Source organism: Meleagris gallopavo, chromosome 2, assembly GCF_905368555.1.
Source record: "Meleagris gallopavo chromosome 2, MGAL_WU_HG_1.1, whole genome shotgun sequence".
Lineage (NCBI taxonomy): Eukaryota > Metazoa > Chordata > Aves > Galliformes > Phasianidae > Meleagris > Meleagris gallopavo.
In genome coordinates, this window is record NC_139405.1 from 18,172,828 (window position 1) to 18,197,849 (window position 25,022).

The 25,022-nt window shown below is 38.3% G+C and overlaps 1 protein-coding gene across 1 annotated transcript; it reads right to left on the bottom strand.

Moving 5' to 3' along the window:
- Positions 1-118: 118 nt before the first annotated feature.
- Positions 119-25,020, bottom strand: IARS2 (isoleucyl-tRNA synthetase 2, mitochondrial). Its single transcript, XM_010706804.2, has 23 exons — positions 24,745-25,020; positions 24,465-24,587; positions 23,037-23,193; positions 21,845-21,993; positions 21,701-21,750; positions 21,493-21,602; positions 21,316-21,406; positions 20,861-20,976; positions 19,370-19,539; positions 18,934-19,024; positions 18,572-18,723; positions 17,234-17,394; positions 10,790-10,892; positions 10,098-10,191; positions 4,877-4,985; positions 4,003-4,105; positions 3,755-3,880; positions 3,218-3,349; positions 2,512-2,618; positions 1,478-1,623; positions 1,116-1,306; positions 641-785; positions 119-490 (listed from the first exon to the last, which is right to left on the bottom strand). Exons 1-23 carry the CDS (start codon positions 24,967-24,969, stop codon positions 339-341), a joined length of 3,003 nt encoding a protein of 1,000 aa, XP_010705106.2. The 5' UTR covers positions 24,970-25,020; the 3' UTR covers positions 119-338.
- Between the last annotated feature and the right edge of the window lie 2 nt (positions 25,021-25,022).

A 25,022-nucleotide genomic window follows, 5' to 3' on the forward strand; every position in this document is an offset into this window, starting at 1 on the left:
GCGACCTGGTGTAGGGAACCTGCTTTGGCAGGGGGGTTGGTCTCAATGATCTCTAGAGGTCCCTTCCAACCCCTACAACTCTGTGATTTAGAGAAGATGGATTACTAAAACAAGTAAATCAGTTTTCTTGAACCATCATTTTTATTAAGCAGAAAATTCATATACAGTTGAATATATACATATAGTTCCACCCAAAGCACATAAATTCTGCTCCAGCTGGGGGTTCAGTAGCAGTGGTTCTGAGGTTTCAAGGTTCCAAGACCTGTTGCCTGACCGCTGCTTTTACACCTTTCAATTATTTAGTATGTTAGAGCAGCCTGCACGTAGGCACTTAATCCTCATGTGCTTCCTTTTCCAGCAATGACTTTGAGGCAGCGCGGGCAAGGAGTGCTTGAGGAATCTGCAGTGTACCTTCTGCAGCGAGGGCATTTTGCTTTGGCAGTGGGTAGGGCTATGACTTTATATGAAGATTCTTCACGAATATCTCCACCTGTTAAAGAAAACATTGCTGAGGTCCTCTACACACAGGTGTAGTTAGCATATTCCATCCTATGGATGAAGGGAAGGATCAAATAGGTTATAGTACAGTAATAAATAAATATGGCTTAGCACAGAAGCAGACCTGGACTGGTTTTCTTACCTTCTAAGTTAATCAAAAAGTTCCCTGTGACAATGTTTGCATCTGCAGGTGTTTCTTTAGGTATCTCACTCAACAGAGTTGTTTGAGAAGCCATCATTATTTCATTCAGCTGTGACACTCTCGAAGATTCTTCAGCCTGCAGTGCCTGTGGAAGAGAGTTAATTTTCAGACCTGGGTTTGCTCCTCAGCATCCTCTTGCTATCAAAGGTTAAACAAAAAAAACAAACAAAAAAAGAATTGCTGTGTGATTGCAATAGCTGTCATAGTCTTGTCAGGAAGAGAGCACAAAGTTTGCTTGTATGAAACATTGGGCTGTATCATCTCCAGGAGTCCCAACCTCAGCTAGGTTGTGTATTTTTTTTTTTTATGGTGAGTACAACAGAGCCACATACTGAAGCAGAAACAAGTTTACAGAAATCAGCTTTTTTTTTTTTTTTTTGCACAGACAGCTCTAATTTTTAGTTGCATTTTTTACCTCCATTAATTCAAATAGCAATCCAGGCTCAATTACAATGATGACTTCATATTCCAAAGGATTCTTGCCAGAGATGGACCCAAGGAAAGAGTCTCTCATTGCACATGCACCTTCTATTGCTTCCTCAATCCCAGGTTTCTTCCACCCTGAGCTTGCATTAATCCAGCCAGTACGAAACACACCCTCTGAGTCTTGAGAGCAAAGCAAAGGAAATTTTAGTTAAGTGTCTTTCTATTTAAGTAAGTGTTTAAGTGAACAAAAATAAATAAAGAAGAATGGCTTATCTCTGTATTTGTATTCCTTTCAACTATGCAGTTCAACAGCACATTAGAAGAAGTCCTTAGATAGGACATGCGCTTTACCTTTCTTGTAAGGGAGGTGCTGGAAAACCTCCTCTGCTAAGTGAGGAAGAATTGGTGCAAAGGATCGAACTACTACATCTAATGCCTCTGCTAGCACAGTTTGGCATGAACGACGCTTAGGATCTTTTTCTTCTTCGCAGTAGAGCCTGCAAGAGATGAAAGTGCTAAGTATTATCTTTGTACTTCCAAGTTAATGTTATTAGTCAAGAATCATACTTTAAATGGAACGAAGCTTGAAAGTACAGAAGTCCGACCTAGTGTGTAGCAGGAAAGCTCTTCCTAATTCTTGATTTACAAGTAAAGCGATAAGGGTACAAAAGTTTTTGTGTTTTCAGCCACATTTTGTCACAGGAAAGCTTTGTAAATTACATGTTAATTGACTTCACTGTATAGAAAAGAATCTTTTCTCAGGGAGGTGAGCCTGCATCTCCACTAGCCCTTTGTTATAGTTCACCTATAAATTTTAGGGCTAGGATTTTTTTTCCCCTTGCTTTAGGTACATTCTGGAAACTAAAAATCACTGTAACCCCCAATCAGTACAATTCCCTTCCCTACACAGCCCTTTCAAACTTATAAAGATATCAGATTAAATTAATCAAATTAAATTAAATATCAGATTAAAGTGCTTAAAGAGACATCCTTAGGATTCTTCAGTAAAAGATGTCAGGCTGCCCAGCTAAGTGCTAAAGCCCCTTCCCTATAAACTCACAAATACCACGGATGTACACACTTGTAGGCAGAAATACAGCTTCAAAAATCCCTTCTTAAAACATGGTTTCAATGTGCACAATGCTCGATTACCTTCCAAAACGATTCACTGCCCCCAGAGGACAGACCAGAGAAGCACACTGATTGCAGAAAGACTCAGCCGACAGTGACTAAGCTCTCATCTGCAGTAATGAGTGCATGACAGCACAGCCCAGAACTGTATTCACTCAACATTTGCATGATGTTACTATCTTCATCTCCAAGGGACTACTGTTCATTATTTTTTTTTCCCCTCGATGACTTAAAGGCAGAAGTAATGAACTAACCTGTCTTTGATTATGCTGAAATAAAAGTTAGACAAGTTTCTGGAACAGAACGCTTGCAACAATCGAACAACTTTGCTGTAATCGTATTGCTTGTATGCTTCTGTAACCTGGGAGAGGGAGCAGAGAGAGAAGAATGGCACACTGGTTTTCATCACACAGCATACAGTGACCACCCCAATGAATCTGAAATGCAGACTGTGGTAAGTGGAGTCTGGGAGAATCTTTTCCTCAAAAGATTGTTGGAGGGAAAAAGTATTAATTCAGCTAACTAATTAGGACAGAAATAATTCTAGTTCACATTTTAAGGGAGAAGATGGAGAGATCAGAAATTATGTCTGTTCTTTCCCATTCAGCAGAATAACTGTAAATAACATATATTACTAAACGCTGGCAGATTTCTGAATAAATGTTAGATTTGTTTCTTTAGCTCTGAGCCTATTTCTAAAGATTTCTAATTTGAAGCCTTGGGACAGAGGTCAATGTCAAAAACAAGGTGAGAATGTTAAAATCAAAGCCTTCCTCTTAGAAGCTGACAAGTATTAAAAGAAGCACACTGTGTCTCAAAAAAAAAAAAAGCCTCAGTGATTGTTATTTGCACACCTGATGCACGATTTGCTCATACACTTAAAGCATGTTCCTCTAGAAGCTATGGCCAAACAAAACCATTACTCATACTTATATTCATCTAAATAGAAATTACTCATACCTTGCTGCCGTAGTCTTGCAATAAATGCAGCATGTATTGGTCTACTATGTACATCTCTGAAGGAGGGATGGAATCTGTTTCTGGATTGAAGCCAGCCATATTTCCCAGCATGAAACGTAGTGTATTCCGAAGCTAGGAACAAAGCAGCCAAGTTAAACACTGATGCTCTGCACTTTAAATGAAACACAGAATGAGAATATCCTATAAAAGCTGGTTGCTTTTCAAATTGATTAAGTAATTACAGAATGCCATGAAGAACATATGCCAAAAGGACCTGTAGAAATTGTAAAGACTGGGGGTTACCTAAGCTTGCTGCACAAAGCACGTGTTTATCCTTCACACATTTACTCTTTGATCCACACACGTAAAGAGCACAGCAACACCCACCTGCTGTGGGTTCCTGAGAAGAAATGAACCTGTGGGTTCAGAAAATTGAACCCGAAAACTTTTGCAATGAGTTCTACCTATCCAACAGCAACCCAAATATAAAGAGGCCTTGCCCTTAGAATGAGGAGTATTAGCACATTTGGTTCTTACCTTGTTGATGTCATCTCTGGCAGCATTAAGTACCACAGGCCCAATCAGCACCTCAGTAAAAACATTGGATTCAGCCACCCACCAGCGTAGAACATCGGCACCGTACGGGGGGTCCTTGGTGTGATCCTAAGTAGAGACAGAGAGGAAAACTGGTAGAGGTGCCCTGCAGCACAGAGGGCACTGCAATTCCACGCTGACAACGCTGTGCACGTATCTGCAATTCTAGGAAACTCAAGAGTTTGACTTACATCACCTCCATTGATTACCACATCAGGGTCAACCACATTGCCAATGGATTTGGACATCTTTTCTCCTTTCTCACCAAGAGTAAATCCATGAACTATCAGAGTCCTAAAGAAAAGATTTTACAGAACAAAAGAGCATCACTGAAAAATCTATGTTAAGAATACATTTCTAATGGTATATCTACAGGTGAAAACACTAAGAAATCTTCTACATTGGTAAGTCTGAGGCTTCATCTGTAGAGTTCAACCAACTATGAATATGCCATGCTACCAATCCAAATAGAGCATAAATGTTCATTTTCCTCATTTCATCTCACCCTGTTAACAGATATCCAGGGCACATGTTTCAGATGTATTAAAAACTAAAATATTATTTACTATTTAAGTCAACATATTTTTAAAAAGTTGCTCAGCCTCTTAGCAATTGACTCATGTTATTCTTCTCTATGTTTTCTGTCTTCAAGACAGTGTGTCACAGCTATGAGACACCACGCACATGGTGATGCTGAATGCCTTACAGCTACATGTTCCAGTCACACCTGCTAGTGACCATAACTGATTTTCATACTGTATCTCCCATAATAATCCCTTTGATTATAGGAGTTTCAGTGAGAGCAAAAGAACAGACTTTAATACCTGTATCTGATAATGTAATAGCATATAAAACCTGAACAACTCAGAAAGAAAACATCTATTAAGAGGGAAATTTTTTAAACAATAAATCCATTCCAATCTAACTTGCAGAAAACTTTACACTGAAAACACAAAGCCATAAATCAGATACATAGTAATGGTTTCATTTCTATTCTTCTTATGCCATCAAAAGCCTAGTATTCAATAAAGGAACTTGTAACGTGCTTGCAATCTATGCACTTACTTATATGGTGCTTTTTTCCTTGTTGCCACACTTGTCAATAGAGAAGATTGAAACCAGCCTCCCAGTTGGTCTTTTCCCTCAAGGTATACATCTGCTCTTTGCTCTGTGCCTTTAAAAATAGAAGATTTGTGAATATTTTTATTTGTTAGTTTGTTTTAAATATCAGCCTGTACCTTTGAACAACTAATAACAGAAAATCTCTGCAAGTCATTACTAGAACTTATTTTGCTCTTCAAATGCAGTAGATTAGTTACTTTTATGAACTGTGCACAGTTACCTGAACACAGAATCATGAAATCATAGAATCATTTAGGTTGGAAAAGACCATTAAGATCATCATGTTCAATCAGCAGCCCACCTCTACCATGCCCATATCTACATCCCTCAGAGCCACATCTCCAGGGCACTTGAGCACCTTCAGGGACAGTGACTGCACCACCTCTCTGTGCAGCCTGTGCCATCACCACTCTTCCTGAGAAGAAATGTTTCCTAATAACCAACTTGAGATACAACATTATCCAAATGATATTATTTTGCACTGGTATTGCAAAATTTGCTAACATCCAAGAGCTGCTGAAATCCAGAACTTGTCAAACAAACTTGCTCTTCACTGAACAAAATAATAAGTTCGAACGGAAGCTATAACACTCAGAGCTCTCCATGAGAAGATGTCAAATTATTTTCAGTTTGAGAACATCTCAAACTTTGCATTTAATAAACATCTGCGCTGCAACCTGACATTCCATCAGCTGGGAATTCCTTGCTATTCAAATCACAGATGTAAAATGACTGCCTAACCTGTGTAATGCAGCAGGGATTTTCAGAGACCACGAAGCTCTCTATGTGATGTTCACCAGTAACAGAATTTACATTTCTGGTCATTGGCCTGCCAGGAAGGTTACAAATTCCAGACAAGCACTGAGGCAACATGAGAACATATTGTGTGAAAGAGGACTCTGGAAGAGCCTGGCTTTTCCCATAGGGCTGAAACAGAGCAGTAAAGCTTTAATGGCCTTCTGGTGAAATTCAGTCACTGTATGAAAGGGGGCAAGATCTGTTGATTCAAGAAGCCCTTCCTAGTCTGACACAATTCCAGTCAAGTCACTATCAGAGAACAGCATAACACGCAAGTCACAAAGCCTAGAAATGCGCAACACTGTATGTGGAAGAACGCAGGGACAGGAATTCCCACGTACGGAGACAAAAATTTCTCTGCTCAGTTTTTAACTTATAGTTCCTCTTAGCCACTTCTTAGGACCCCTCACACAATGCTTCTTTCTGCTGCTGCCACCCTTGATTTATTTGCTTAACCTAATGGAAGTTTCGATATTTAGATCCATCCTGCAATAAAAGGAAGTTCAACATTACAAAGGTCAAGGCCATGCAGTTACAACTAGCGCAAGGAAAACGTGTGGGTAGATGGAATGGCTTTTAACACGTTTATTCCTTCAAAAGAATCCGCAAAGTTTGGGTTTTAAAAGCAGGAGAAGTAGGGATCAGTCTTTGTCTTAACAGACGGCAAAAAGAGTTGTGAGAACAAGGCTTGAAAAAAGCACACCTGTGGTTATGAAGGAAAGTGGAAAATCTGTTCCAACAGCAGCAGCAACACTTTTGTTTTACAGTCAGTTTACTACATGTTGCTTGTAAAGAAGTGACCTTTTCATGGAAATGACAAGCTAAAACTTAGGCAAGTGAAGAGTTTTGCTCAAACCACTGATGGTAAATTGGTATTGGTCTTTTTGATGGGAACACAAACGCGTGGCAAGATGGCTAATGTGAGAGTTTGATGGGGGCCTGAACGTCTCATCTGTGTAACATACAAATATATGCTGGATTTGCAAATACAAAGCCTGGTTTTTAAGTGCACAGGCAGCTCCTCTACCTCAGTTTCTTTAAAGTTACAGTGATTATATATAGAAATTAATTAGAACCATGAACATTTCTTTCTAAATTGAAGAATGCATTCAGCAAGGAGCGGAGCCTTCAGTTACTTATTTCACACTGAATTGTAGTACATAGGTCATTAAGGAGAATGACAATTTATGATCCTTCAGGTTTGGATTTCAAGATTCCATATCTTTGATCTTACAGACTTTGACTTTTGGATTAAACGTATTGTATTTTAATGACAGGAATGAATCAGCTAAGATAAATTCAAGTCTCTCAGTCAGCACAAAAGTTTAAGCACACAGATAGGTAAGCTGTAAAATAATCGCATTCATTCAGTTAAATATTAGCCAATAAGATAGGGAAAGAGTTATGCTGAGAATTACCATCACTGCAGTGTGAAACTAAGGGTGAAAAGCAGTGTGACTTTTACCAAGAGCAGATCACACACAGATGGAGCTCAGTGTGCATTTTTATACGGAACATTTTGAAAAATGTTGATTTCAGGTTTGTAGTACACATGGCTCTGCCCGTGGGGAAAATGATGAGGTTTATAGGACAGCTTTAAGACAGAAGAGAGGTCCCTCAAAGGGATGCTCCGGAACCAGCTAATGAAATGAGTGCTATCAAAAGGCTGAACACAATCTGAACTTCAAACAAAAAAAAAAAAAGCAAATATCCCAGGTATCACAGAACAGAGCATTTTAAATCTGCAAATGCTTTAGAACCAGATTTTGCCTTTACCACACCTTCTGGCATGCACTGTATTAATACTCTGCTTGTAACACAGCAGCACTTAGTCATAGATAAAACATTCAAAGAAATTTTAACACTGCATGAAAAAATGTGGAAACTCTTTCAGTGCTTGAGGCACATGCAGCAGGAGAAACATGGGATGAGATCTCATAAGAGTAAACTGCTCAGTGAAAATAGTGCTATGCAAACAGAGAAGCGAAAAGCATCCCCAAGAAACCCTTAGCATCAGAAGGGGGTTCAGAGCACATCATAGATGTGGATCTGCTCCAAATGGTGCCAGCTATTTCAGATGGAATTGACACACGATCCAGTGACACTTGTACAGTTTTGGCCCTGTGACTACAGGAACTAAGTGTCTGATCTCAATGTGTGAGTTGCACCTTACTGTCACAGTGCCCATGCAGTATGGCACAGTCACCCCCAGTTTGGTTCTGGAGCTCACATTGCTCAATCTCATTAGATGAGTGTTTCACTCACACACAGCACATTCAATCCTATGTAAGCTCGTACCCAAGTTCCCCAACTCACAGAGGTGATATTTTTGGGAGAACTGCATGGCTTTGTCTTGGCAGGGAAGTCTGTAAAGCTGTTTATTCCTGCTGGTTACTCTCAATTTATCGTTTTCAGTTACTTGAGTTCAATGCAGGAAGCCACAATTATGAACGTGAGTCACACGGTTTTAGCCACCCATTCCATCCTCCAGTTGTCCTGAAATAACTCACGTGTTGCAGCCCTTGAACAGAACCATGGCTTTGCATTACTGTCCTCACAAGGTGAGCGATAACTGCTGTTATCACTGATCTCCTACCACAAAATGAACAGCACTTTGCAGGTAGCATGCCAACCCCCACGTGCCAGTGCGCCTTCATGACTTTAAGCTGCAGGAAGCTCTTCAAAACAATTCTGGTTTTCTCCCTGGATTACATCCTTTTTTCTTTTTCCCCTAGAAGTATTTGGGAAAAAGAATCTGACCAATTAGTCTGTTTGGAAGCTTTGCCAATTGCTTTTACTTCCATAGGAAGAAGTTCTGCAAAAGGTTTTAAAATCTGGGGCACATTGAGAAATACAAAACAAAGCTACTAATTCAACAAATTCTCTTTCAAAGTGCATTCTTCATAAAGGGAAAATTAAATCTGCCATTTTATATGAATCTCTGGCTTTGCACTTCCACATCTGTGTCAGTGACTGGGAAACAGAAGAAAAGGAAATGCAACCTTTGTAGCATTTCTGAAGGTAAAGAGCTTATGAAATCATCTTTCTTGTTAGTCATATTCCCAAATTTTGAACCTGTTGGATTACTCCAGTCATGGCAAAATGAGCAGCCTCACACACCAAGTTCCAGCAAGTTTCATGAAAACAAATGAGCAGATAGATACGAGACACTTTAAGAGTACCATGAAGAAAAAAATCTGTATTGTGAAAAACAAAACATTTGTGGATTTTATAGAATCCATGAGAGCCTTAAACAAATTAACAGCAAATCAAGGGTACTGATTCCGCTATTATTTATTAAACACTGCATCCTTTCTTTACATAGGATTAGAGAGAGATTTTGCATCCTGAAGTGTTAAGCCCTCAGAGTATGCGAGGATGTAACTGTGCACATAAAATACCACTACTTCTCAACACTTCTGAAAATCAAACCAAGCCAGAAACTTTTCTAAAGAGAATGAACTTCAACGTATGTAAAGGTCTTCTATAAAATGAATGTTTGCTGATGGTACTGTTGCCTGACCGCGTTGCTATGAAATAAAACCTCTGGTACTAACGTGTTTTATAATTCAACAAGATTGTTATCACGTAATTGTGTACTGAGTTTAAAGTCCAGACTCAATGCATGGGATCAGACTCCTCCTCTAGAAAGGACTCCTGACTTTGGACTATCTTCCAGGCAAACAGTGTGTTTTACACGGGTAGATAGCTAGATACACACTGTGTTGTGTATATTACCTGAATTGAACACAGAATTACTGCCTATTTTTCTATAATCTTTTCTATATTTTCTCACTTACAGCAGACCTGCTGGGTAGCAAATACTGACAGCTGGAACTACAGACAGCAACGTATAGCCAACAGAATATTCTAAGCAACAATATACTGCTTTAGTTACTGAAAGTAATCAGGAATGAAGTACTACTCTATGCCTACATTGTTGAACTTTCTTTGATTCTGCAACTGATTTCAATTTTGGTCTTTTTCAAATGCAATCCCCTGGCACAAACTGACATTTATTAACTGAAAAATAATTTAAAAGCTACCAGCTAGCAGCAAAATGCTTTGGCTATCTGTGCCATGAAATTCTATACCACGAACAAATACATTAGGAGATATGTTGTATGACACATGACAGGATCAGACCAAATAATGTATTCTAAAAATCAATGGCACCTTCAACTACACTGAATATGAGCTTGCTAACATGGAACTTTCCTCTTTATGCAGCTTTGAAGGAGGTCAAAACCAGTTTGCTGCTTGCATTATCTGACTCAGCTTTGTTTATACCAAGTGCATCATGCAAAACAGTTACATTTTGTTCTCCAAATATTATAAAAGAAAGATGAACACATTCATTCTGTACCTTCCAAAACATGAGCCCAGGAAGTTCCACTATCAAACCAGATGTCTAGGACATCCTGCCCCTTGACATAATCCAAAACATCATGACCACCAGCCTATTGGGAAAAAAAAAAACAAAACACTTGTTAAGAAATGCAAATCGAATACATCATATCATCAATGCTTTTCACAGCCAGAAACAAAATACATTTGGTTTCTGGACCAGTTCTGCACAGGTTATGCTACCAAACTCCATGAAAAAACACAGAATAATTCAGATACATAATTTCTGATAAAAACCCAAACAGAGAAAGGAGAATTACCAAAAAAACTGAGATGGCACAGTAACGCTACAGTTTCTGTTTGCTTTCTAATACAATTGTAAAGGGAACAATACAAAAACGGGAAGAACTAAATATAAATTCAGATTTATTTTAATGGCAAAGACTCAATATATATTTGTGCTGATAGTTTAGTTAATTAGAATGTTAGTTTCCTCTCCATCTAAGAAGAGGAGAATGGAGATCTAGGACCTGAATTAACAGCACAAATCTGAGTTTTACCATATTCAGGTATCGCTTTCTGAATGTTCCTTTCATAAAATATGTTCTCATAAAGGTAGAAAATTAAAAACAATCATGAAAATGTATATTTTTAATTACTTCCCACTGCTGAACCATATCATCCACTTGCTGTATTTAAGTCAAAAATTACCTTTGCTACAGCCTCTTTTGATAACAGTTGTTCAATAGGAAGGGTCCACCACGCATCTGTTCCTTGCTGCTCCACTATTTTGATGATATCTGTGATTGTTTCACTGGGTTAGCAGGGAAAAAGACATTCAAAATGACACATTCAGTTGTTGTCCACAGTAGGTAAGGTGTTGAATTAATTTTTGACATCATTTAATGCCAAATTTAGACATACACTGAGACAGCTTAACAAACAAAAAACTGCACTTAGTCTTCCTGATTCATAGAGCATTTAATGAAGAGGTAATTTTTAAAACTTCAGCTGTATTTAAAGGAATACAGCAGATCATCCTGACTCAAAAATATCAAACTAAAAGCACCGTGTTACCTAACTATCAGAGGTAAGTTTTTAATTCCTCACTTCTCAAGTTGAACAATTAATGACATCTTGACAAGGTGTTGCAAAAGGGGGACAAATAAACACCTGGCACAATTCTCTTGAAAATACAAAAGGCTGATGATCTAACTTCCTTAGAGTCAGTGCTTAGTATTCTATTTGGACATCAGCATGTTTTTTCTCTGCACTGCTATTAAGCTGAGCTATATCACTACAACATTTACTTGGCTCTTACAAAGTTTAAGCATGAAGACCTAAGTTCTCCAAGAAGTTGTAAAACAAATTATTACATAGTAACATCACAAGGTAAGAAGGTAAGAAAACATGATTTGACTATTGACTGTGGGGATAAAACTGCAATGCCAGACCTATGGTGGTCTTTACAAAGTAAATTCACATAGAACAACAGAGGACACACTAACACACTAACCAGTAACACTTTCAAAATGGCAATGACTTGGTAATGCACCTGCTATTTATCTTGGTAAAACAGCATTTAGAAGCTCCATTTCTGACTGCTATCTTTTCCTTTCAGAAATATTTGCATAGAGGTTTATTTGTCTGTACTTCCAGCTGTGAAGTGTTACCTCTCAAAGACAAATGCAAACAACTCTAGCTCTGGTACACTCCCTGGAAGCTAGGCAGCAAGCATCCCTTATGCTTTGCCTCCTTCAGGCTAAATCCACAAATTCAGAGAGCTCTCAAGAAAAGATAGTTCAGTGACAGCAGAAATCAGTTTGCCAAACATCTGACCAATTCTAGGCTTTAAGTAAAGGAGGTACAGCCTGAAGCACTACCACTCAGATACAGGGTTTGATTTTCGGGTGTTCCTGTGTGGAACCAGGAGTTGGACTCGATGTTCCTTGTAGGTCTCTTCCAACTTGGAATTATTCTGTGATTCAGAGTTTTCTGACATTGCAACTATAGATTTACCCCAGAGTTCTACAGAAATCAAGAGGGGAAGAAAAAAAAAGAAAGCTTCCAAATGAGGGATTTCAATGACAAAAGTAGATTTGCCAAAGCTGCTCTAAGTCTGCACTCAGTTTTGAATCTCTCAAGCTCCTCCAGCTTCAGAGCAAACAAGCAAACTAATTGGACAGTCTTAAGGAAGACTGATGGTTATTCGTTAACGTGGGCAGGCCTGTCGTGTTCAGTACATTTCTGTGCAGTGCTTGTTCTTTAGGAATTATGTAGGGTAATGATTTACACCAGCAGCGTCTGAATAAAAACTTTTTGAGGGAGGGAAACGTGAAATACACCCTACTGTTTGCTGCTGTCAAAACTGTGTTGCTACCCATCTCTCCTCAGCAGAGGACATAATGGTCTATCACACAAATATTTGGAGAATTTAAGGAGGGGACAACTGGGACAGAAACGCTGTGGTAGTGCAAATTGTATCACCTGTAGAGAAGAGAAACTGCTCTCCTCATCAGCAGCAGGGGGAGGCACAAGAAGGAAGTACGATTTTGCTATCAATCTCCCTTATGGAACCACTATAAAATGACTGCTTTCACTTACCCTAAGTGCAGCTGCTAACACCACACAACAGCTATCTACCATCACAGATACACCATTTCTACAAAACATTCTACATAACAGGAACTAAGCTTGCTTCAAGTGTATCGCTGTGCAATGTAAAAGCTTGCAGTGTTTATTTATGAAATAATTTAAAAGACATTTTTTTCATGAACTAACAGACACCATCATGCTGTACATGAAAGTTCTCAGACAAGTATGAGAAGGTCCAATTTGTGCTATGCATCCCCTACAACAAATAAGGACTCCATAACCGTCAGGTCAACTCGCTATTGACCAACATTTTGGAAGTTCTATCATGGTTTCAAATCAAGTAGTAAACATTTTGGCAGTGCAATTTTTTTCTATTATGTCATTTCCCTACAGAAAATACATAAGCATTAACAATCATCCAATCAGGTATTTTGAAGAGGGCATAATTAAGACTTTGAGGATGTAATTTCACAAAAACTTTTCTCTCCTACATTTTCAAAGAAAACCCTGACAAAAAACCAACCCCACCCAGTCACTCTAATCTTTTTGTAGGATCCTTAGCATTAACTGTTACCAGATGAGAGAAAAATGAATATATTTAAGTTATCAGTAATGGAAGGAGGAAGATTATGGCAAAGTACATTTGTGAAGGGTCCAAGAGAAAACCACCTTCCTCAAATAACTACTCATCACTTTATAATCTGTGAGCTTCAGCGTGAGCATGGTAATTCCCAGAGTTAGCAATAAACACCATTGTAAAACTTTGCCCTGTATTCATACACGGTATCTGGAAGAACTTGCGTTACGTGTCATTCGCTACGTTTTTAACACTGAAACTCCTACGGCAATTCACGCTACCACGACACCAGCCAATCACTCTCAAGTCTGATATTGATTATGCTGAACACTTATTTAATGTGTTAACAGAAATTAGGCAGCATTAAGATATAGACAGGAGAAGAATACAGTTCTCGATGGTCTCTCGACCTCTTTTCAACAGCAGTAAAGAAGACAACTTATCTTCTTTCTACCATGAATTGTGATACTTCAGCAGTAAGTATGTAGGTTATGGTAAGTTGCTATTGTTTGCAGCTAATGGAGACATTCAATGTTTTAAAAAGCTAATTAGAATGCACAGTAGATCTATATCCAAAATGGGTTGGTTTTCTTTCCTGTTTGTTTTGTGTGTGCGTGTTAGAAATGGAAGTTAGTTGCAAATCAAAGGCACAGAGTGGGGGACAAGAGTTCTGTCACTGTAACAACTTTTGCAATATTTATTGGCAAAACTGCAATTATTATTATCTGAACAGGGTATTTGTAAAATTAACAAGCTAATTCACGAGATAAAAATAAAGTGTGCATCTCACATTTATTTCCTGGTCTAGAACTACAAAACTCTGGTTTTACTTTTGCATCTATTTCTCTCCTCTTCAAGTTACACAATTTCCTCAAATCAGAATATTTTCCTCAAGAAAATGATTACATATAGAAAGTTGAGAAAGTTTGTTTATTTGGACATTTATTCTACTTAGTCATTTTTCCAGAAAAAAAAAAAAAACAAAAAAAACCACACTCATCTTTCTACATTCTCCTAATTCTTACTAGAAATTGCAATATTAAAAAATGTTTTCTCTCTTTTAGGTTTTTATCATTATAATTGTTACTTAATTTCTGATTGTAATGTGACGAGGTGTACTCTACAAAAAGAACTTAGCCTTCAGCAGAGCATTAAATTTATAATCTTAGACAACAGTATCATAAATTCAAATCTATTTAAGGACTATGTGGGGCCACGGCAGCAAACAACAAGACTCATAGGGAGATCTGGCATCAAACCTGATGCATAAAAGATTACAATCTAGCTTTCAGCTTTTAAGTCAGAAAGAATATTTTGCAGTCACTAATGATTGTATGTGTCTGTTTGGGACCAGCAGTTCTATCTTGAAAGAGGAGTTTCCTACAAACTTCCACATGACAAATTCATGCAGTCTGACTTACAGAGGAGCCCCCAGCAGTTTCTTTTAGGCATCTTTTTTCCCCAATATCTTTTTTAAAATTATTTTTTATTTTATTACAGTTGATAATGCATAGACAGGATCATTCAAGACAGACCACTGGTGCTCTCATATGTAACAGCAACTCCATGTGGACTACACTGACTTCCAGTGGAGATGCTGTTACTTTTGATAGTGGCTCAAAGACTCCGGATCAGCTGCTACTGGAATTACATCTATCCAGTGTTCAAGATTTGAAAACAGCCTGAGTTTTGAAATGTAAGTTATTATTTATTGGTGTATAAACGATATTGAATTATTTGCACAATCTACAGACAAAACTTCTCAAGAGGTGGAAATATGTCAGCAGCCTATTTTCAACATGACAATGCAAATGCAATGCAATATTTAGGTTTCTGTATTTACTTCAGTAAGAACTGGTGTCCAGGAAAATGACCTATGAATTGACAGACTGCTTTCAAAATGTGCCTGTCATTTCTATAGGCCAATATTCTGTGCACTTTTCCTACTTTGACTGCCAAGGTCTGCTATTAAAAGTCTGCTTTAAATCTTTAATGAGAGTTTCATATTTTACTTTGAAAACTTCACCTCTACTGTAAAACATTTTAGAAGTAAGGAGAACTGAGCATCAGAAGCTGTCAATTGAATTAAATAAATCTAATTTTGCAAGCATATTGGATAAGTCTCTTTTTCCCACCTTGAAGAAAGCTGATTGAACACGCCATTGTATCCTTTTGCTCATTCACCATGTGCGACTGCTGGGCCAACACCCACACACAAAGGGAAGAGCCATTAACCAACTGCAAAGCCTGTCACACCAAAATGCCCTCATGGGCACATACACAACTCCTGGAATCTTCTCACACAGCTCAAGCATTTCCAGAAGACACGTATTTTATTGATTTTCAGGATAACTTTCCTGTATCTCAAAAGAATTCCCTTACATCTCACCTTTCAAATGTTCTCTGTACCAAGTAGGACTGTCATACTGGATCAGCTCCTTTAACTGCTGAAGGAGAAATTTCTTCACAGTGCCCCTCATGTCTGACTGCCAGCTGCTGAACTGTATTTCGTTATACTCGAGTTTGTTTTAAAAGCACATTTGTAACAACTTTTAGCAAGCACAAGGAACACACTCAAGCCTACTCTGCAAATGGACTGTAATGCTATTTTTGAGGAATACTTATATGTTCACACCAAAAATATATTAAGATATAGCAACAGTTTCTGCAGGTAAAATGATTTCACATTCCACAAAGCCTCCATATTTCCTGACGTGCCTCAGCATTACTCAAGTACTATAAATGACTACAGTTATTGTAGTCATTTGTCCCAGTTATTGCCTACAGTGAGAGGCAAAGTACTTACCTGTGCACCTACACACCCAGTCACACCAGGTAAAGCTAAGGACTGGCTGCTTAAAGTCCATTCCCTACTGCCTACACCCCAAGTCTCACTAGCTATTACATTTACATGCTCAGTCTAGCTTCTGGAAAACAAGCTGGACGATTTCTGGAATATTTATTCATCAGCAAAATAAAGAAAGTTCTGCAACGCAATTTAAGTTTGTCTTCAGCTGTGTAATCTCACTGTCCATACTGAATTTACACAAACATTTCTGAAGTTAAAATGCATAAAAAGTATAAAATGGAGTTGTTCTACTAGCATACAATAAGGCAGAAAACAATTATAGAAATAAACAGTGAATATAGAACTCTATCATACTATTTTTATGAAATGACCTGTTAGAGGGTGCTCACAGTTGAATACCCCTCTGCTGCCCAAAGGAGTAAAAGCAGTAGCCTATTAATTCTTAAAAGACAAAAAGGACCGTATGTGGCCGAGGTTTCCTTTTTTTAAAGCACAGCTGGATTCCTTCTGCATTACACTGTTTGGAATTCCTGAAATTCAATGTTTGCAATAACTGGGCACTGTTGACAAAAGATGGCAGAAAAAGGCACCTGAAGCTCTAGACCTACCAAATTATACACCCAGAGTTCACTCACTCCCATTACTAAAGCTGACTCTTCAAAACCACTCATTTTACTTTAAAACTAAGTGTAGTTATTTATTCTCCAACCAATTAGGTTATTCTACTTCAGATTTCTCATTACCAGTTAGTGAATTTCAAATAGTTATTCTGTCAAAATATCAGTATTATTCAATGTTTAGTGCTAAGATTATAGTTAGGATCTATTCTAGTCACAACTTGCATTTCATTCTTTGCTTAAATGTAGAAGTCAGTGACTACTGCCATCTCATTTAACTTGAAGAAGGATGAAAGTAGCAGTTTTACTATAAAGGAGACTCTTCAGATAACTTAAGTATCTAAGTTAATTGATTCTTGCTACTTACATAAAAAGTCACCTTCATTAATGAGTTTCTGACTGTCTTAATTTATAGTTAAATTATGTGTGTGTATAAACAATTGCAAGAAAGAACATATATTTATACTGGAATAGTTATCATAAGTTTTATAATAGTGTATAATTCCGATAGAACAGACTTCATTTCTTCATTTCTCAGTATAGAGTTAGAGGAATACCTGTTTATCAGGCTTTCTCCCGTGTCCTTCTGATAAAAAACAGGAATAGGAACACCCCAACATCTTTGCCGTGATATACACCAAAATGTCCTTCTGTCCAGCATTTCAAGCATCCTGCTCACTGCAGATGTAGGAATAATTTTCACTTTTTTTAGCACTTCCTATAAAGTAGACAATAAATTGATGGACAAAATTCAGCATTCGGACACACAGTGTTCCTCACTCACATACAATACCTAGTCTAACATAGAATCACAGAATCCTTAGAGTTGGAAAGGACCTTGAAAGGTCATTTAGTCCAACACCCCTGCAATGAACAGGACATTGACAGCTCAGTAAGGTTGCACAGAGCCGCATCCAGCCTTGCCTTGAAAGTCTCCAGGTACAGGACATCAACCACATCTTTGGGCAACCTCTTCCAATGCCTCACCACCCACACCGTATAAGACTTTTTCCTTACATCTAATCTACAACTACCACCTTTAAGCTTGAAACCATTTTCCCTTGTTCTATCACAACAGACAAAGAGTCTGTTTTCTTCTTTCCTGAAGCTCCCCTTTAAATACTGAAAGGCCACTATCAGGTTACCTCCAAGTCACGTCCCAGAGCAACTAATATATATATATATTTTTTGCCAGCTCTGATTCTCTAACAGACATACCCTACATGAGTTAAAAATAACTTCAGCATCTTTGCTTCGAAACTACATCTTGACACACATTATCTGTATATTACAGAGTGTGGGTAACCACTCACTCCCCACCCTTCTGAATAACTGGCTTATTTTAATTCTTTCTAGAAAAAGGATGAATATGGAATAAACAGCTCATGCCCTAATTAGAGCAAAATCACTATTACCCAAGACAGCTTAATGCACTGGTTGGAGTTTTCTGTGCAGATGTACATAATTTTAAAGAGCACTGCATTTAAAAAAATAAAATATTTTAAAGTGATTTAAAATAGGACTATGGCAGAATGAATAGATGATCAAACAAAGGCATTTTACCTTGCAAGACTACTGTAATAACAAAGCTAACTTTACCAGTGATAAAAATACTATGTTTCAAGGTCAGATCAGAAGAGACAGCATAAAAAACATTTTTGGGAAAATATTTCAGTATATCTCCTGTAAACACAGTGAACAAACTTATAAGTCATTATTTTCATCCTGAATTATAGCAATATTGACAAAAAATAAAGTGACAACCTTAATCGTTTTTATAATACTTGACAACTGTGTATTGTCTGTACAGGTCTGCAGTGACCTGTATCAAGACCATTTCCCAATTTCAAGTATTATCAGCCACTTTTAAGTGTCCCACAGAAAAGCAAAGATACCTGTGCTGTAGCCTTTACATTTGCTGTGTTTACAAACCACTGCTTGCTGGCACGAATAATCATTGGTTTTTTAGTTCTCCAGTCATATGGGTAGCTATGCACATATTTCTCCTCTTTTAACAAACTCCCTGCTGCTTGAAGCATCTTAATGACTAGGAGAAAAAAATAAAGCAAGATGAAAATCAGGTTTGACCACAACACTCACGTTAACTTCAATTAATTCCTTTCCACAAAGAACACATAAAAAGAAGTGCTTGCATCTCATCCATATTCAAAACATCTTCAGTTTATACAAACCCTCAAGATACAGCTGCAGGGATGTAACACATAAAGTAATAAATGGCTAAACATCAGATACTTACCAGCTTCGTTTCCCTCTTCAAGTACATTCTTGTTTTTAAGTTCAGGACCTGCAGCTTCAGTAAAATGCCCTCTTTCATCCACAAGGCATTCCTGAAAAATAAAAACACAGATTATGTCAATAAAATACTAAAATGGCTATTAATTACTTTTTTGGTAGTCAAAAGTGAGTTAAGCACTCTGCCGAGTAGCTACTTTTCTAACAAGAAGCAAATTATGATAGATTTGAGTATGCTTCAGTTTAACAAACTGCAACTTAGTAGTTTACCTTCAGACAAGTTAATTTGACATAAGAAGCAGCAAGCCCCACAATGTTTGCAAAAATACTACAATTATCTTCCATCAAGTCATTGGTTAGTATTTGAATGATTTTTCAAATAAACAGTTAACTAACAGCTGCAGGAAATCAAGAGCAAAAGATGAAATAATCAAGTATACCGTGGGTAGTTGATGGTGAGAAGCTACGCTGTAGTCTTCCATACCATGAGCTGGGGCTGTGTGAACTAATCCTGTTCCTTTTGCCATTGTCACATGATTTGCAGGTAACAGAGGAGATACTCTGCCAGGAATTGTGGGATGAGCACAAGAACCATCAGCTAAGTCTTCACCTAGGGTAAAACAAACAGGAACAATGGAGAAAGCAGAGAAGCAATTCACAGATTCAGCTTCTTACCAGACAGCAGAAATGGAACAAATGACTGTATGCACAGGATAGTTTCCATAGGTACTGCTATTTTATCTTATTCGTAGGTTCCCACCCAAATGCTTTCAAATCCTCTGTATTTTTAATTTTGCACACTTTTTTCCTTGAAGTAACAGACAATTTAAAATTAAAAAAAAACAAACACAAAATCTTAGTGCTAATGCCTAGCTGAAAATCCAGCATCAGAGCTTGAACAATCCTTCATGCTACAAAACCACCTTTGTTGACCATTTTTTTCCCCTAGAGGGAGTATGTTTAAGATTAGCTGTCAGACAGCTTAGCACACAAATACAAAAGCTAACAAATACAAACAACAACTGGTATAATATGAGTAAATATAAGGAACAGATTTATTTCTTGTCAAGAAGGCTCAGTACTACTATTGTAAGCTATCATGTGATTCAAAAAGGTGGAACCTGTGAGGAAGACACATCCAGCTAATTTTATCATCAGCTAAAAACAAGATTATTAAGTGGAGAAACCGATAATTTCTTTTTATCTCTGAAAAAGAAGGCATGGAAAAACAGCAGAATAACATAAAAAGTTACTGAAATAGATTTCTCACCTCCTTTAGATACACGTATTTCCCTGAATCACACATACAGGCAAATGACTAAAATCCATAAATGACACAATAAACAACTCAAAATACTTACTCAGAAGTCTGCCTATTACAAAATATTACTATGCAGTATGTCAGGATGCAAACTTAACTGCTTTAGTTTCTCAGTGCAAACACCTCAATCATCCTCATGAAAAAGGCTTAAGACACTGAGACAACAAAGTACCACAGTGAGAACTGAAGTGTATTAAATGACAATACTGGCAGATATCACCAGCAGTTACACTGCACTAGGTATTTTTTTCCAGTACTTTTCATATTGTTTAGCAATCAGGCAGTCAGTAAGCATACTTGTAACCGGTTCCTTGTTCTCATTGGCTTGGATTGAAAGACAGATGAACTGCAGTCAGTAAAAAAAAAAAAAAAAAAAAAGATTTTGATCCTTTTGTTTAAATTTTTTAAGTGTGAATCCAAATTTTAAAGTTTTTTTTTTTTAATTTCAAATCTATGACTGAGAATTTCAGCTACAATACACCAATACCAAGTCTGACAGACTATCTTTGTACTATTTAAGTAAAGCGTGTTCACATAATATAAAAAAGTCAAAACAGAAGCAAATTTCAAGATTTCTAAGCTACTTAATATAAACAATATTAAAAACTACCTTTACACGTTGATATAACCTCAAACTGTGTGTCCAAAACAGCCGCTGTAGATTCAACTCTATTTGCAGCTAGAATTAAGTGTTCACCAGTAGTTGCACACTTCACAACTGAATATCTACAATGTAAATATAGACTTATGATACTAATAATTACAAAAATCATAAAGTTCAAACATGAACATAATGTCTAAAATATAGCAAAAGACTTTTAAGATGTACATATCCAATTCACTTTTAAATCCCAAAAGAATTTCAAGATAGCACAGCATCAAAAAGAAGAATTAACTAGAAATGAAAACAGAAATTAATGTATTAATTGAACTAAGAATGAGGTTTACAATTGCATCGCTTAAAAAACGATGCCTTAAAAAAAATGTAATGGTAGTTCAGAATGATTTAACTTTGCTGATAAATACTGATAAGAATGATGATGAGATCAAGTTAAACACACGTACTCTGCATCTGGCATGTAGCAAACTGCTTGATTCGCAGGCACAGTCCAAGGTTGTGTGGTCCAGACCAGCACACTGGTAGGAGATGATCCATCTACAGATGTAAATTGGAAGCACTTTACTTACAATTATGATAAAAATAAAAACTGCCAGTCTTAAATATCTGCACGGAAGTCATACCTATCACAGAGGCCAGCTTAGGTGGTGATTTCAGCAGGGGAAATTTCATGTACACAGAACGACTGACATGCTGCTCGTTGTATTCAAGCTCTGCTTCAGCCAACGCTGTTCTGGGTAGTTAACAAACATAAATTAATATACTTGAGCATGAAAAGCTACTGATAGACTTGCTAAAATTTAGAAGGCAAAACAGTAAGTTGATTCTTACTTTGCTGAAGGAGACCAGAACACAGGTTTATAGTCCTGATAAATGAAACCCTAATGAAGAAAGGGAAAGGAAAACAAACGTTAAGAGACTCAAAAGTCATACAACAAATCAAAACAGACATACTTCATGAGCAAGTCAGTGTACCTTATCATACATTTTGTGGAAGACTCTCAGCTGGTTAGCTTCATACTTTGGATCAAACGTACAATAGCAGTTGGCCCAATCTGCCATGATGCCCCATCGAATGAAGGCAGCTTTCTGCTTCTCAATGGCTCTTTCTGCAAATTCTTTAGCTGAAAGGTACAGTTCAATTAATTATATTCCCTCATCCACTAAAGTCAATAAACAAACATTTAAAATATACTATTAACATATTTAAAAAGAGGCTGAGCTGAACATACTGAAATTATACACTAACTACTGATGTGTATTATATAGATTAATCAAACTAAAATAGATATATTTCAGAGAAGTATTTACATAAAGTAACTGCAAGAGGCAAAAAGATACAGTTAAGTAAAGTAGGAAACTGTACAAGAAAGACACAGAGCTGTTCGAGAGGATCCAGAGGGGAGCCACAAAGATGATCAGGGGACTGGAGCGCCTCCCCTATGAAGACAGGCTGAGGGAGCTGGGCTTGTTCGGCCTGGAGAAAAGAAGGCTGCGGGGTAACTTCATTGCAGTCTTTCAATACCTAAAGGGAGCCTACAAACAGGAGGGGATCAACTCTTTGAAAGGGCTGATAACTGCAGGACAAGGGGAAATGGTTTTAAGTTGAGGAAGGGAAGATTTAGATTGGATGTCAGGGGGAAGTTCTTTACAGAGAGAGTGGTGAGGTGCTGGAACAGGCTGCCCAGAGAGGTTGTGGATGCCTCGTCCCTGGAGGTGTTCAAAGCCAGATTGGATGGGGCCCTGGGCAGCCTGGTCTAGTATTAAATGTGGAGGTTGGTGGCCCTGCATGTGGCAGAGTGGTTGGAGATTCATGATCCTTGAGGTCCCTTCCAACCCTGGACATTCTGTGATTCCGTGATTCTTTGAAACTAAACCCTCTGTTCTTCTGTTTTTATTTTTAAATTCTTGGTTAATGTTATGCACATTCATTACAGCAACAAATTCAGCCTGTGTTGATTCATTTTGCTCCTAATATTATATCGTACACAGTCTGCTTAGAAAATACATACAGTGACCTTAGAAAGTATCAGCAATACCTGATATTAACAGCTTACAGTAAAGTACAAAAACTATATATAAAACGTAAAATTCAAAATATGGTGAGTAATACGTAGAAATACTTAAGCCAACTTTTCAAATATAGATATTGCAAACAGTACTTTACCTTTTTGTCTAATTTCCACTGGTGATAGATTTTCAGCTCCTTTGATTTCTGACAATGCCTTCAATTCAATTGGCAATCCATGACAATCCCATCCTGGCACATAATGCACTTTATAGCCTCTCATCATGTGGAAACGATTAGTGATGTCTTTCAAAATCTGAAAGGACAGAAAGTTAGCACTGCAGCTTCCCCATGTGGACTCGGGACAGTATGACTAAAGATCCTTCTATTAAAAACAAATATTAAAGGGGACATAATTAATTTACATTGAAGACCACACGTTTCTGATTCTTCTTGCTCATCTTTTTGCACTTTGGCAGAACTTCAAAGATCTCCCATCAAAAGAAATCACATTCTGGAAAAATGAAAGATCAGTTATAAACTTGCAGGACTTGAAATGAACAAATCCTACTTGCTCTCAAGCATTTAGCAGGATCTGCAGTGTCTGCCTAGTGCACACTATTGCTTCTTGATATCAGTGACAACCTACCAAAACGAGAGGCTTTCATAAATGTAAGTTTTTACACCAGAACCTTAAGAAGCTGTAGGAAACATTTTACTTTTTCTCATTCAGTAGCATTTGTAAGACTACCGCTCTCAATTGGGAATGTAAACACAACCAAGCATATTTAGCATCATTATTTGAAACTGAAATGTTTATTTTAAAAGGCACTAACATTTCATCAGTGGTTCTATTGAGGGTACCAAGATAAAGAACAAATGCAATACAACAAGGTTGCAAGATACCCTAAGGAGAAAAAGAACCCCAAGGCACAGCTCAACCATGCACTACAATAACTGTGTGTATGTATTAATGTGTTAGAAGTGCACGAATATAAACAAACATTCACTCAAATGTGTGATTACAAACACAAGCTGCATTTAATATTATCTAGGAATGGATTTTCTCTAAAAATACGTTCTTGTTTTACAGAAACAGCCTCAAATGAACACTCAGCACATCGGTACTTTTTACTACTGCATATGGTCTTTACGTCATGGTAGGGTCTTCATAATGCCTTGGTGTCTTACAGCATCTCTGTCACTGTATCACTTGTGTTTGCCCACAAAATGAAAATTAAAAGCCCTGGATACCAAAATTAGCGCAATCATTTGGAAGGGTTATTAATAATAAATGGTAACGGAGAGTACGCAGTGTGTTACAGGAAGCATTTATCATTTCAAAACAGAACAGAAGCACAGAATCATAGATTGGTTTGGATTGGAAGAGACCTCAAAGCCCACTCAGCCCCACCCCCAGCCATGGGCAGGGCTGCCCTCCCCAGCTCAGCTGTCCAGGGCCCCATCCAACCTGGCCTGGAGAGCCTCCAGTGATGGGGCACCACAGCTCTATGGGCAGCTGTGCCAGGGCCTCACCGCCCTCTGAGTTTATTTCCCCCGGCAGTATGTATACAAGTAGGTATTTACTTTATTTAAAGCATGGCCAACGTGAGGATCTCCATTGGCATACGGCGGTCCATCATGAAGACAGAACTCCTGCTTGGCTTTCCTTTGCCTTTGCCACGAGTACAGCTCCAAGAAACCACTTTTCTGCGGAGACAAGAGGAAAACACCCAAACCGTCACACGTCGGCGCACTTCCCAAAGTCGGGTGGTGAAGCACTTTAAAAACAGACCAAAACGAAGCGCGCTCCGGGCGGAGTCGCAGCCCAAGTTGCGGCCCGACCCCCGCCCTGCCGGCCCCGCACCTGCTGTATCTCCAGCTCGGTGTCGGGCTGCAGCCGGCCCGGCAGCTGGGCGGCAAAGCGGCTGTGCGGCAGCAGCACCGTGTCCCGGTACTGCAAGTCCTGCCGGCTCTCCTCCGCAGGCTGCCGGCTGTCGGCCTCCGAGGCCGCCGAGCGCGCCCAGCCGCATGCAGGCCCAAAGCGGGCGCGGAGCCGTAGCCGCGGCGCGGCCCGCCATGCCCCCAGCATCTTCACTGCTCCAAGGGCCGCGCACAGCGCGCACTTCCGGCTGCGCTACGGCG